General features: G+C 39.0%; 3 protein-coding genes across 4 annotated transcripts; 2 read left to right on the top strand and 1 right to left on the bottom strand.

Moving 5' to 3' along the window:
• Positions 1-687: 687 nt before the first annotated feature.
• On the bottom strand, positions 688-3,288 carry LOC121767486 (pentatricopeptide repeat-containing protein CRP1, chloroplastic-like). Of its 2 annotated transcripts, none has more exons than XR_006043125.1 (4): positions 2,116-3,288; positions 1,290-1,442; positions 1,135-1,206; positions 688-1,007 (listed from the first exon to the last, which is right to left on the bottom strand). XR_006043125.1 is itself a non-coding variant. In XM_042163758.1 (4 exons), the coding sequence occupies exons 1-4, from the start codon at positions 3,269-3,271 to the stop codon at positions 900-902; spliced, it is 1,545 nt and encodes a 514-aa protein (XP_042019692.1). In that variant the 5' UTR covers positions 3,272-3,288; the 3' UTR covers positions 725-899. The 2 variants fall into 2 exon arrangements, 1 of the variants encoding a protein (XP_042019692.1); XM_042163758.1 differs by having other exon boundaries at positions 725-1,007; positions 2,060-3,288.
• Positions 3,289-4,305: 1,017 nt separating this feature from the next.
• Positions 4,306-9,627, top strand: LOC121793005 (pentatricopeptide repeat-containing protein At3g18110, chloroplastic-like). Its single transcript, XM_042191181.1, has 4 exons — positions 4,306-7,924; positions 8,009-8,209; positions 8,478-8,568; positions 8,931-9,627. The coding sequence occupies exons 1-4, from the start codon at positions 4,446-4,448 to the stop codon at positions 9,477-9,479; spliced, it is 4,320 nt and encodes a 1,439-aa protein (XP_042047115.1). The 5' UTR covers positions 4,306-4,445; the 3' UTR covers positions 9,480-9,627.
• A 1,174-nt stretch (positions 9,628-10,801) lies between these two features.
• LOC121793007 (60S ribosomal protein L13-1-like) lies at positions 10,802-12,813 on the top strand. Its single transcript, XM_042191184.1, has 5 exons — positions 10,802-10,931; positions 11,479-11,591; positions 11,699-11,832; positions 12,185-12,343; positions 12,424-12,813. The coding sequence occupies exons 2-5, from the start codon at positions 11,486-11,488 to the stop codon at positions 12,643-12,645; spliced, it is 621 nt and encodes a 206-aa protein (XP_042047118.1). The 5' UTR covers positions 10,802-10,931; positions 11,479-11,485; the 3' UTR covers positions 12,646-12,813.
• Positions 12,814-13,699: the final 886 nt, after the last annotated feature.

Here is a 13,699-nt window from a genome sequence, read left to right as displayed (position 1 = left end):
TACTGGGCTCCTCACCCTAAGACGGGGGTGTTCGGGCCTGCAACGGATGAGAACCTGCGTCCGGGCAGCAGCGCTGAAGGTACATCGGACGGGGGCTCGGTGTTGGAGGAGAAGGCATTCTTCCGCCCTCTCGAGGACCTGGAAAAGCCTCCCGTCCAGCCATGAGTGGCATAGCTAGATTCTATCTTCCATCTATTATTAATAAAAAAAAGCTGTGTTTTTAACCTAAAGTGCTGGAGATAATACTGCTTTAGTAGGTGTGTGTGAGAGAGAGAGATAATTTCTTTGATGTTATGATGTTATCTCTTTCTTGTGAATATATGCTTTGGCCTTTTTTTGTCTTTTTTTGTGTACGAAGTTAGTTTCTCTCCGTTCATTTCTGTCACTTTTCATGCTGAATTATTTTGATGCTGATTACTACTTTAGGAAGATAAGAGTTAAATCTGTCACAATCTAGTATAGTAACTACTAGTTCTAACAATATTCTATGTGACATTATTCAATCCACAAGATGCCTAAAAATCTAATGACGATAAATTATGTTATCTGCAAGTCAATAAATTCCAACCTGAGACCATCATCCACAAGGATTACAAAAATTTTGACGCCCAAGACAGGGCGTCTGAGTCACTGTTACCATTACTTAATTAAAATACTAATTTCATTAAATTTATTAAATGGTTATTCTAATTAAACTCATATATATTAATAAAAATGAAAAAAATGGAAAAAAGCACCCATACCGATGTTGATTCCATAAAATCAAACAAAAACAACAACCTATATACATCCATCAATCATCTTAAATACTTCTATGGAACAAGGGTGTATAACTAATCGTAGCCCCCTCAAGTGTGATGTCTGGTGTGTCTGGAAGAATCCAGGCGAACGAGCTCGCACTACGATTGCCTTTGTTCGAGAACAAGCAGGGCCGATTTCAGCATTTCGCGGGCTTTTCTATCCGGTGAGCATCCTGAAGCCTCCATTTCATTGTATATCTTTGGGACCTATTGGGGACAGAGAGAGATGCCACTGTCAAATTAGTCTCTTTCGGTGAACTGATTGATCTCTGAGTTTAAGAATATAATGAGAAAACACACACATAGTTTGTTATTTGGATCACAAATTGCTAACCTGATCAAATTTCTTGGCCCACAAAAAGGCTTTCATTAGAGTACTATATGTCACAACATCAGGGCTGATACCCTTCACAAGCAACAATAACACAGTTATTTTAAGGAAAAATCAGAGCTTAATCATACAACAGATACAAAAATTTGTGAACTCACACTCTCTCTCATGTGGTGGTAGACCGATAGCGCTTCGATATGCCGTCCAGCAACTGCAAACGAGTTGATCAAAACGTTCAGCATTATTAGGTTCATTTCCATTCCCTCCGCCTCCATGAGCTGCAGTACCTTGACAGTTTGTTCGCATAATCCCTGAGTATCGAGGACACACAACTCAGATCAGAGTCATACAACCGCAATCATCCGAATTTCAGTGTCATCACCATATATTTTCGCAGACGTGCAATTGAAGTTGGAAAGAAGAATAACAAGACGGTGAAAACCTGATTTTTTAAAGAGGTAGAAAGCGCGAAATATCCAAATTGATGTATATGTTCTTGAAATTATATTGCAACTCAACTATAATTACCCCCGATAAACAAACACCACACCATCACTATTTACAGACGCGCAGATGAAGTTGGAAACAAGTAACAAAACACTCAAACCCCGATTGTTTTAAGGGGGTAGAAAGCGCAAAATATCCAAGTTCGTGTATAGATTCTAGCTATTATCTTATCCTAAATCATAGCTTTTTTACAAAAACAACAAATTAAGCAAAAAAAGCTCTATTCTCATTGTATGATTGATCTGCTAGCACGCAAAGATCATCTTTTTTAAAAGCCATTCATGAAATATGTGACTCATTTGACACCACACAATCTTAAATAGCAAAGCTTCCTTATAACTAAATACTAAATCCACATATAGCTCAACAAACCCCACATATTATGAAAGATTAACTACGAACGAGCAAAAGATAATGAAACCTGCTGAGCATAAGCATTTGCCAGAACACAAAACATGCTAGGATCAAGCTGAACACCTTCCAATTTCAGCGCCATTACACTATCCTCAGCATTTTGGGATTTCCCGTACTGCCCGTATATATCAACAAGAACCGCGTAGATGGCTCCACTCCTCTGGTGTCCTTTCCCCTTCATACTTTCGAAAACTCTTCTTATCACGTCCCACTTACCCTGCTCCCCCAAACGGGAGATGATCGTCATGAAAATCTTCGGATCAGGATAAATCCCCTGTTCCTGCATCCTACCAAACAACCTCACAGCACCATCAGTCTCTCCGAATTTACAATGCCATTGGATCAAAGAATTCCATATTTTAACATCCGGCTCTATGCAATCCTCTTGCATCTTCTCAAACACTTCCAAAGCATCTCCCAACTCACCATATCTCGCAAAAGTGTCAACGATGCTACCATATATCCTCCTATCCATCACCATCCCCATCGCCCGTATCTCTGCCACAACCCCCATCGCCTTCTTCCACATCCCGTTATCCCTATAAATCTCGATGATCTTACTATACACATACGAATTCGGCTGGTACCCTCTCCTCTTCATCTCAGCAAGCACCAGCCACGTATCGTTCAAGCGCCCTGCACTGACATAGTATTCGATCAAGACCTCAAACGTCCTACGATTCCTCTCCAATCCCATTTCATCAATCGCGCGCAGAACTTTGTCAGACAAATCTAACAGGCCTTTCATCAAACAGCTTCTGAGCATCAAATTCAACAGCCCGATCTTCGGCCTACCGCCCGAGATAACCATTTCCTGGAATATCGCGTCCGCCTCCAGCGTCCTCCCGACGTCTCCGAGGCTAGCTATCAAACTTGAATACGACGCCGAATTGGGGCGATAACCCAGCGCCTCCATCTGAGAGAGCAGAGCCATGGCGTAGTCGAGTTCTCCTTCCTCGCACATTTCGCACAGCATATCGTTGTAGGTATCCCATGAAATCTCCTGACAATTGAAATTTGAATGCTGGGAAACAGCATTCCGTGATAAATTAAACAGTTCTGGATCGTAATCTTTCGTTAATTTGCTTCCCGAGGAGCTTAATGAGAGGGGTTTTGAGAATTTTCGGCTGAATTTGAAGAAGAGGGGAAGAACGAGTGTAAATTTGTGGAGACTTAGGAGGGAGTGAGGTCTATGAAGCTTCATATGCTGCAATTCCATAGCTTAGCTGCTTTCCAACCGCGCGAAATTGAACGGTAAATTGAAATCTCTTTTGTACTTAAATTACAGTTTGGCCCCTCAGTATTCATTTATTTTCTCTTCATTTTCCTCATTTTCTTTTTTTTTTGGTTGAATTATTAAATGAGTATTTAAGATATATAACCTTAAATTATGCTAAAGACTGGATCATTTTTATTATCTATAACAACAACTAGCGGAGTGGTGGCTTTTGGATCCTTCACAATTTTGAAAGTTATAGGTTTATTTTTGTGACTTGACATTAAATTATACTCCCTCCGTTCCAATAAATATGAAACATTTAGTTTTCAGCACGAGATTTTATGCAGTGTTGTTTTGTGAGTTAATGAAGAGAGATGAAAAAATAGAGAGGAAATTGTTTCCATTTTAAAAAAACGTTTCATTTTTAGTGAGACAATCTAAAAAGGAAAACCTTCCATTTCTAATGGGACATATGGAGTACTTTACTTAGTTAAATTTGAGAATTAAGAATGTATTCAATGAGGAGCTTTATTCCAATATCAGTATATCTAACACTTTTCTCTATCTTTCATTTCTCTTTTGTTTATTAAAAATTACTACTCCCTCGGTCCCATCTCATGTGATGGATTTCTTTTCGACACGAAAATTAAGAAAATGATATGTATTGAGTTAAAGTGGAGAGAGTAAAGTATGAGAGAGGAAAAAGTAAGAGAGATAAAGAGAAAAAAAATAAGAAAAATAGAATAAAATAAGAGAGAAGGAATAAAGTAAGATATGATTAAAGCTTTGTTTTTAGCTAAAAAAATGAAATCAATCACTTGAGATGAGACAATCCAAAATAGAAAGTTGATCACTTAAGGTGGGACGGATGGAATACTAAAATGTGTGGCATCTTGTTAATAAATAAATATAATTAGATTTTTTTAGAATTGTTAAATTTTTGCAAAGTTGAATTGAATTTAAGTAATTTTTAATCTTTAAAATGTGTGGCATCTTGAAAAATGGAGTAGTGACTGAATCAGATAATTCCCTACTATATTCGAAGCATCTCCTCAACTTCTCTTATTATGTAATTGACCCCAAAAAAGGAGCTGAATACAATCTTCAATTCCATTTCTTGAAACTGATATGTCTCCACTCCAACAACAGCACATGTAAATCAAACAAAAATTCCATGTTAAACATGGCAAGCACCGGAATTCTGGGATTCGCTACGCCGCCGTTGAACTCGAGCAGAAATTCAAAGACGCAAAGAAAAGACACCTCCTTCTCTTGCTGCTCGACTTCTACTTCCACAAACGAGCAAGAAACCGCGCCAGCATTCACCTATTACAGAGCCTCGCCGTCTGTGAGGTGGCCTCACTTGAAAACGCCGATTCCCGAGGTTAGAGATGAGATTGTGGACGAGGAAAGGGGGTCTGCGGGTGCAGACGAGGTGTTCGACGAAAGGCCTAGCAGGAACAGAGTGAAGAAAATGAACAAGCTGGCGTTGAAGAGGGCCAAGGACTGGCGGAAGAGGGTTCAGTTCTTGACGGATAGGATATTGGAGCTGAAATCGGATGAATTCGTAGCGGATGTTTTGGATGAGAAGATGGTGCAGATGACGCCGACTGATTTCTGCTTCGTTGTGAAAGGGGTGGGGCGGTCGAGCTGGCAGAGGGCGTTGGAGGTTTACGAGTGGTTGAATCTTCGCCATTGGTATGCGCCGAATGCTAGGATGCTGGCCACGATTCTCTCCGTGCTTGGGAAAGCCAATCAAGAAGGTTTAGCTGTGGAGATGTACACTCGAGCTGAATCGGCTGTGGGGAATACGGTCCAAGTTTACAACGCGATGATGGGAGTTTATGCGAGAAATGGCCGGTTTCTTAAGGTTAAGGAGCTGCTGGACTTGATGCGTGAGCGAGGGTGCGAGCCGGACCTTGTTAGTTTCAACACCTTGATCAATGCGCGGCTTAGATCAGGGCCGATGGCTCCGAATTTGGGGATTGAGCTTCTTGGTGAAGTGAGGAGATCGGGGATAAGGCCAGACATCATCACGTACAACACTCTGATCAGTGGATGCTCGCGGGAATCTAATTTGGAGGAGGCTGTGAAGATCTTCAATGACATGGAGGAGCATGGATGTCAGCCGGATTTGTGGACGTACAATGCCATGATCTCGGTGTATGGGAGATGTGGGCTCTCTGGTGAGGCAGAGCGCCTCTTTAAAGAGCTCCATTCGAAGAGCTTCTTGCCAGACGCAGTGACATACAATTCTCTGCTCTACGCATTTGCAAGAGAAGGGAATGTGGTGAAGGTGAAGGAGATATGTCAAGAATTTCTGGAGATGGGGTTTGTAAAAGATGAGATGACTTACAACACCATAATCAGCATGTATGGGAAGCAAGGGAGGCACGACCTCGCCTTGCAGACTTACAGAGAGTTGCAATCCTCTGGCCGGCATCCTGATGCAGTGACGTATACTGTCCTCATCGACTCATTAGGGAAAGCAAACAAGATGGGGGAAGCTGCAGATGTCATGTCTGAGATGCTGGATACCGGTGTGAGGCCTACACTACGAACTTACAGTGCTTTGATATGTGGCTATGCCAAAGCTGGACAGCGAGCTCAGGCAGAGGAGACGTATGATTGCATGATCCGTTCTGGGATTAAGCCGGATAGGCTTGCATATGGAGTCATGCTGGATGTGCATATGAGGTCGAAGAACACAAAGAAGGCAGTAATGTTGTACCAGGATATGGTTTCTGATGGTTATGTCCCCGATCTTGGCATGTACGAAGCACTGGTCCGTGTACTTGCAGGAGAGAGCAACGAAAGATTTATCCAGAAAGTAGTTGAGCATCTAGAAGAACTTCTTGGCTTGAGCTCAGAGAGGATTTCTGCATTACTTGCAAAAGCAGGTTGCTATGATTTTGCTGCAGAAAAGTTAAGGCTTGCAGTTATGAAGAACTCTACAGTTAATCAGGAGAATTTGCTATCAATTTTGGGTTCATATAGTTTATCCGGGCGGCATTCTGAAGCTATAGAGCTACTAAATTTTGTGCAGGAAAATGCGCCCGGATCTGAGCAGTTGATAGCTGAGGCTTTGGTTGTTATTCATTGCAATGCTAGTCAGTTAGATGCTGCTTTAGACGAATATCACAAAAGTAACAGCGTTTTTATGTTTGAAGGGAGCTCTGCTATGTATGAATACCTAATTGTGTCGTGTGCAGAGAACGAGCGCTTGGTTGAAGTTTCTCAGATATATTCAGATATGAGATTCTATGGGATTGAGCCTTCAGCGAAAGTGTATCAGACAATGTCCCTTTCTTATTGTAAGTTAGGTCTTCCTGAGACAGGTCATCATTTGTACGAGCAGGCGGAGATAAAGGGTATTCCTCTTCATGATACATCCGTTTGTACTGCTCTTGTCGAAGCTTATGGAAAAGTGAAGAAACTGGAGAAGGCCGAGAGTGTCGTTCGAAAGCTGAGGCAGAAATGCAAAATTCTGGACCGTAAGGTCTGGAACTCGTTGCTTGAAGCCTATGCTTTGAGTGGTTGTTATGAGAAAGCAAGAGCTGCTTTTAATACAATGATGAGAGACGGGCCCTCCCCAACGGTTGATACAATGAACTTATTGCTGCAGGCACTGGTTGTTGATGGGAGATTAGATGAGCTTTATGTTGTGATTCAGGATCTTCAAGATATGGGGTTCAAGATTAGTAAGAGTTCGATTATTTTGATGCTCGAGGCATTCGCCCAATCTGGAAACGTGTTTGAGGTGAAGAAGATATACAATGGAATGAAAGCTGCAGGCTATCTTCCTACTATGCATCTGTACAAGGTTATGATCGGGCTGTTGTCAAGGGCGAGACAGGTAATGGATGTCGAGGCTATAGTTTCTGAGATGGAGAGAGCAGGATTCACTCCTGATCTTGTTATATACAATATGTTGCTTAAGATGTATACACAAATAGAGGATTATAAGAAGACAGTTCAAATATACCAACGACTTCAAGAACGTGAACTGAAACCGGATGAGGAAACTTACAGTACTCTAATCCTAATGTATTGTAGAGACTGTAGGCCCGAAGAAGCTGCTTTATTGATGCATGAAATGAGAAGGCTTGGTTTTAAACCGCAATCAGACACCTACAAGAGCTTGGTAGCAGCATTTTGTAAGAAGATGATGATTGAGCAAGCTGAAGAGCTCTTTGATGGCCTAAAATCAGAGGGGAACAAGCTAGACCGGTCGTTTTATCACTTGATGATGAAAATGTACCGAACATTTGGGAACCACGCTAAAGCAGAAAATTTGTTGGTGACCATGAAAGAATCAGGAATTGAACCCACTGCTGCTACGATGCACCTGCTTATGACTTCATACGGAAGCTCAGGGCGTCCAGAGGAAGCTGAAAAAGTGCTTAATAGTTTAAAGGCTACTGGTTCGGATCTTGGCACGTTATCATATAGTTCAGTGATAGATGCTTACCTCAAGAATGGTGATCTTGATGTTGGCATCCAGAAGCTTGAGGAGTTGAGAAATGAGGGCTTGAATCCGGACCACAGGATATGGACTTGTTTCGTTCGGGCAGCTAGTCTGTGTCACAGCTTCGGTGAAGCCACTATGCTACTAAATGCCATTGGAGATGCTGGTTTTCAACTGCCATTAAGGCAATGTTTCTATTTCTATCTTTGGAAAGTGGAGTTTATCTGTTAATTACGCTTTCGTGAACTAAGATTCGTCCTTTTTCACAGGCTCTTGACGGATAATTCTATGTCGCTGCTGTCAGAGCTAGACTGCTATCTCAAGAATCTGGAACCTGTAGAGGACAATGCAGCATTTCACTTTGTCAATGCGTTGGAAGATATGCTGTGGGCTTTTGAGCGCCGCGCAACTGCCACATGGATTTTCCAACTGGCAGTTAAGAGAAACATCTATCACAAAGATGTTTTCAGGTAGCTACTAAAATCTGTTATTGCTTCCAGCTTTTGTAGCCTTCGTTTATTTCAAGAGTTGTGGAAATATATTGAATTATGTTCTTTGACAAATTAAAGAGGTAAGTTAAACAAGAAGAGTAACTTAGTTACTTGAAAATCACTTATTGCTTCCAGTTTACTGCTTATGCTTGTATACTGATGATCTGCAACGAATCCTTTATGTCTCAAAATAACTTCTGTATTATATCCTTGCGATTTGTTCATTCAGTTTTGATATGGCTTGCAGGGTGGCTGACAAGGATTGGGGGGCCGACTTCAGAAAGCTATCTGCCGGTGCTGCTCTTGTTGCTCTTACATTATGGCTTGATCACATGCAGGCAAATGCTTTTCTCTTAAGCTCTCTCGATGTTTTCAGATACGTTGTGTGCTGGGTTGATGTCAATTTCCTTGCCGGGACTCATGCCTTGATACTGCTAATTTTTTTCGTTCTTCGTTCTTCAGTTACATCTAACCAAGCAATACTTAAAATTTCCAATTCTTGAAATATATCAAACTGCATCTTCCATGAGTTTCTTGCTTTATAGTGTTTCGAGAGAATTGGCTTTTGATCATGGCAGCTTGAGATTTAGACACCTTTTTTTTGTTGGAAGCATAAATCTTTTCTTGAAATGTTTCTTATTTGACAGTTCACTAGATTGAACACTGAATTTCTTGCTCTTCGACCCTTTTTCTCCCACAGGATGCATCGTTGGAAGGCTTCCCGGAATCTCCAAAGTCCGTCGTCCTGATCACAGGAAATGCAGTATACAACAAAGTCTCGTTGAACAGCACTTTGAAGGCCTACCTTTGGGAGATGGGGTCTCCTTTCTTACCATGTAAAACAAGGACTGGAGTCCTCATTGCCAAAGCACATTCCTTGAGGCTGTGGTTGAAAGACTCTGCGTTTTGCTCGGATCTCGAGCTGAAGGACACCCCTCTGCCCCCGGAGACTAACTCGATGCAGCTCCTCGAGGGATGCTACATCAGACGGGGGCTCGTTCCTGCATTCAGCGACATCAGGGAGAGGATGGGGGAGGTGAGACCGAGGAAGTTTGCTAGGCTTGCCCTGCTCTCAGATGAGAAACGGGACTCGGTTATTCGTGCTGATGTGGAAGGTAGAAGGGAGAAGTTGGCCAAGATGGGAAATGGTGGGGTTGTGGTGAAGAAGAAGATGAAGATGAGCAGGTTCAAGGGGAAGTTTATTAAACGGGCTTCTCTCTCTGAAACAAAAAGTGAAGCATATAAGTAAAGATAGATGTTGTGAAAATAGTGTTTATTACGAGTAGTTTTTTATTTTTTTTGTTGTTTTGTAGGCAATACAACACAATTACCAAAAAAAAAAACTCCAAATTTGTAGCATATCATTAAATTAGTCAACGATTTTTTTATTAATCTTATCTTATTGCTAGAACTAAAAAGAATTATCCCGTTGTGACCGCCGACTGGTATAGCAAATGAAAAAACTCCAAATTTGGAAGTTGGTATTTTCCAAATAAATTGTAATATTCTCTCTTTTGATATTCACCATCAGTTTTAATCTCCATTTAAAATCTGAAGAATCTGATCTTCATCTTTCTTATCCCTTTCCCAATTTTCTATCTTTTATCTGCGATTAAACGCCGATGATGATACAGATGTGATTGTAAAATCTGATATTGATTTTGAACTCGGAAGATAAAGAAAGGATTTCAGAACATGCTCATATGCGTTTATCATTGAGATGTTTCTCTACAAGAAACTACTCCACTATTTTAGAATTAAAATCCCCATTTGAATAAATTTAAATAGATCCAGAAAAGCTATTTAATTTCACAAATTTTAGTCGGAAATTGTAGAAAACTCATTTAGTGAGGAATATTGAAGAAAGCCATTGAGACTGTGCAAACCCAAGGAATATATTATTAGATTATATAAAAATATACTATAAAATAAAAGGTTATTGTGTTAAGTAGCAAAATATAATGCTAATGAATATGATATCAGATAAATTACCTATAATAAATTATTTATCCTGTGTTTGGGAAAAAAAAATTTATTATGATTTTGAACTTTTAAGACTATCCATAAGTGAAAAATAACATTAAAGTTAATAACTGGAAACATAAGGAGTAATAATCATTTTCATTATTTTTATTATTATGATTCAAAATTCTCAGTATGAGTTATAATTTTATAATTACATTAATATTTTTTTAACTAGTTATTAATTTTTAATATAGAAATAAAAATATTTTTATTATTATAATTCATACTTTAATAATTATATTAAAATTATCTTAATAAAATATTACTGTTAATATAATAACAACGATAATAAATAATACAATAATAAAATTAATATTATCATTACTATTATAGTTATAGTTATAGTTATAATTAAATATGATCCATAATTTTTAAATTTTAATATTAAAATTTTCTTAACTAATTATTACTCCTATACAGTAATTAAGTATAGATCATGTACCAAATATATATTGGGCTGATAAAGCCCATTACTAAAACGAGCCTAATTCCTCAGCTAATAACTTACAAGGCTATCTCAGTTACGGCATATCGGCCCAATAGGCCCTAAAACCCGTTCAAAATCTAGGGTTTTCTTTCGCTGTATATATAAGAAGAGGCGCCCATTTCTCTGAGGATTTGCAGCAAAAGAGCTAGGAGGAGCTCCCCGTTGTCCGCCGTGCTCATCCCCGCCTCCGTAAGTCTAATCCCTACAATGTCAGCTATCCTTTTGGTTTAATGCGTTGCGTCAAATTAGAGCTTAGCGCACTTAATATTTATAATTTTTCTGTATTATTAGTTTTGTAGTTGCGAACTTCGCCTGATTAATCTACAGTTTACCGTAGCTGGGAAATGGTTCGCTTAGTTCGTTTCCTGATGATATGCGCGAAAGATTTTGTTTGATGTGTTTAGTGTGTAAATATGGTTTTTGATTCTGCGTGATCTGAGTATGTTTAAATGTAGAATCTTTGCATTATAGGCTTGAAGATAGTTCTAATTTGAATTGTTTTCTGATTCAATGCTGAGAACTCATTCATGTTTGCCCTTCTGAATACCGAAAATTAACCTTGTTTAATGTTTCAAATATGGGTTATTTCATGTAATCTATGTGCTAAAAAGGGATAAAAAGACCATCTTTGTTACCGTGTGCTCAATTTTCCATGTATGATTCCATTTATGGTAATGTTGGTGCCAATTGATTTGTTGAATTAGGAGAGTTGGTCTTATGCTTTCCTCATGTTTAGGTAAACCATGAAGCACAACAACGTTATTCCCAACGGACACTTCAAGAAACATTGGCAAAACTATGTGAAGACATGGTTTAATCAGCCTGCACGCAAGGCCAGGAGAAGAAATGGTACCGACTTCAAGATATGACTGATTTTTGTTCCATCAAATTGTTTTTAATGGAAATGCTTTGGACTGGTCTTGTTCTTCTGTAATGCTTCTCTTTCTCTATTTCAGCAAGACAGCAGAAGGCTATCAAGATATTTCCAAGGCCCACTGCTGGTCCACTTCGTCCAGTTGTTCGTGGCCAGACTCTAAAGTACAACATGAAGGTCAGAGCTGGTAGGGGATTTTCTCTAGAGGAACTGAAGGTGAGTTTTCCTACTCTAAAATGCATCATTTCATCAAAGATTTTATTTTTCTTATCTTAATGTGATTCAGTATGTTCTGGGTTTGTAAAGCCTGTAATGACTATTTAAGCTCCCTTGTTAATGCTTTTCTTGCTTGCGAATCCACTATTTTAGTTTTCTTCCATAATAGTATATGGCTTGCGTTTCCTCTGCTTTGTGTTCTTTTTTCTGCCTATGCTACTCCTAATTTATTGCATCATTTGCTGTGGTTGCTTGCAATTTTTCATAACACTAGAAGTAGTTGTTGAGGTTTGCTTCTTACTGTTGCTTTAGTATCTCCAAATGCTGACTCATTTTTACTTTCAATATAAAGGCTGCAGGCATCCCAAAGAAACTTGCACCAACTGTTGGTATTTCAGTCGATCACAGGCGTCGCAACAGTTCCTTGGAAGGGTTCCAGACCAATGTCCAGAGGCTGAAAACATTCAAGGCCAAGCTCGTTGTCTTCCCAAGACGTGCTCGCAAGACTAAGGTATTTATGCTGGCCCAAATATCTCGTCTTGCTTGCTATCACAGATGTTTTATGGCTAACCTTTTCTTTTTTTCCCTTAGGCTGGCGACTCCTCACCTGAGGAGTTGGCAACCTCCACTCAAGTAACGGGACCATTCTTGCCGATTGTAAGTGAGAAGCCATCAGTTGAGCTTGTGAAGGTCACAGAAGTCATGAAGTCATTCAGGGCATACGACAAGCTGCGTCTGGAGCGAACTAATGCGCGTCACGTCGGTGTTAGAGCCAAGAGGGCAGCAGAGGCTGAGAAGGAAGAGAAGAAGTAGGTAAAAAGGAAGTTTGTGTGATTTTCTGATTCTACTAGCTGTTTAATCTGTTTTGTTTTGGGGCTGGACCAGCTTTCTTGATTTTTGTTCGAAATTTTCTTAGTGTTATCCTCTCTTTGTATGAACTTTCTGAGACAGCAAATCTTATCAAAGTTTCAACTTTCAGTATTTTTCACATGTGAATCATACTACATATTTAAATTACTAGTATTGCATGAGCAAAGGTGTCCAATTCTTTGTATATTGTGGTGGATTAGTGTTTCTACTTTTTTCAACTTCATCTACTTCTATAATAAACACTTCGTTTTAAAAATGGTATTAATAGAAAATATTAAAATTACTGTAAAATTTTCATCTACAATTTGACCAGTGTAACGTTTATAATGGTGTGTTTTAAAATAATTTAAATGGGTCCAATTAATTTTTCTTTGTTATATGTAATTGGATAAACGTAATTTTAAATTTTTTCGATCCCAAACAACTATTCATTTTCTATTGTGCATTTAATTTTAATGATTCATTCCATTACCTTGTTGATAGAAATCATTATTCTTAGTCTCTGTGATGTAAATAATTGCTATAATCGAAATTTAAAGGATGGGAAATAGTCGTGCTCAACTCATAAAAGTTCTCTTCTTATTTCCCCTTTTTTCCGGATATTAAATTTCAATCTTGGGGAATTTAAAGAAATAAAGTTTGAATGAGAAATTTTATCATTCCCTTTTTGTTTTAAATCTTGGATCAGTTTTTACATTGAAAATGGAAGCATATGCGACATTAATTGTAAGCATCATTTTAATTCATCTCCACATCTCTAAAGTATGGAGTACTAGACTCCATGCAATTCCATTTATTTATTCGAGGAAAATGAATCGTTTTCTAGGAATCAAAATGAAATACGTTGAAACGGCGTCGTAAGAGTAAGTTTCTTTTCTCAAACTGTTAAATGAATACGTCGAATTTATGCTTCATAATTCATATGTTTGCAACTTTGCATGAACCATAATTAGCACACTCATCACATCACTCAGTACATCATAAGTCCCTTCACAAT

This window comes from Salvia splendens, chromosome 2, assembly GCF_004379255.2.
Source record: "Salvia splendens isolate huo1 chromosome 2, SspV2, whole genome shotgun sequence".
NCBI lineage: Eukaryota > Viridiplantae > Streptophyta > Magnoliopsida > Lamiales > Lamiaceae > Salvia > Salvia splendens.
This window is presented reverse-complemented; position numbering and strand designations above follow the sequence as displayed.

Bases quoted from the DNA above. Each gene is read 5' to 3' on its own strand.
- LOC121767486 (XM_042163758.1), bottom strand. From the start codon at position 3,271: ATGGAATTGCAGCATATGAAGCTTCATAGACCTCACTCCCTCCTAAGT. The intron at 1,207-1,289 runs GTGAGTTCACAA...TTGCTTGTGAAG, and splicing joins ACCACCACATGAGAGAGAGT to GGTATCAGCCCTGATGTTGT. The intron at 1,008-1,134 runs GTTAGCAATTTG...TGTCCCCAATAG, and splicing joins GGGCCAAGAAATTTGATCAG to GTCCCAAAGATATACAATGA.
- LOC121793005 (XM_042191181.1), top strand. From the start codon at position 4,446: ATGTTAAACATGGCAAGCACCGGAATTCTGGGATTCGCTACGCCGCCG. The intron at 8,210-8,477 runs GTAGCTACTAAA...TATGGCTTGCAG, and splicing joins TATCACAAAGATGTTTTCAG to GGTGGCTGACAAGGATTGGG. The intron at 8,569-8,930 runs GCAAATGCTTTT...TTTCTCCCACAG, and splicing joins TATGGCTTGATCACATGCAG to GATGCATCGTTGGAAGGCTT.
- LOC121793007 (XM_042191184.1), top strand. From the start codon at position 11,486: ATGAAGCACAACAACGTTATTCCCAACGGACACTTCAAGAAACATTGG. The intron at 11,592-11,698 runs GTACCGACTTCA...TCTCTATTTCAG, and splicing joins CAAGGCCAGGAGAAGAAATG to CAAGACAGCAGAAGGCTATC. The intron at 11,833-12,184 runs GTGAGTTTTCCT...TTCAATATAAAG, and splicing joins TTTCTCTAGAGGAACTGAAG to GCTGCAGGCATCCCAAAGAA.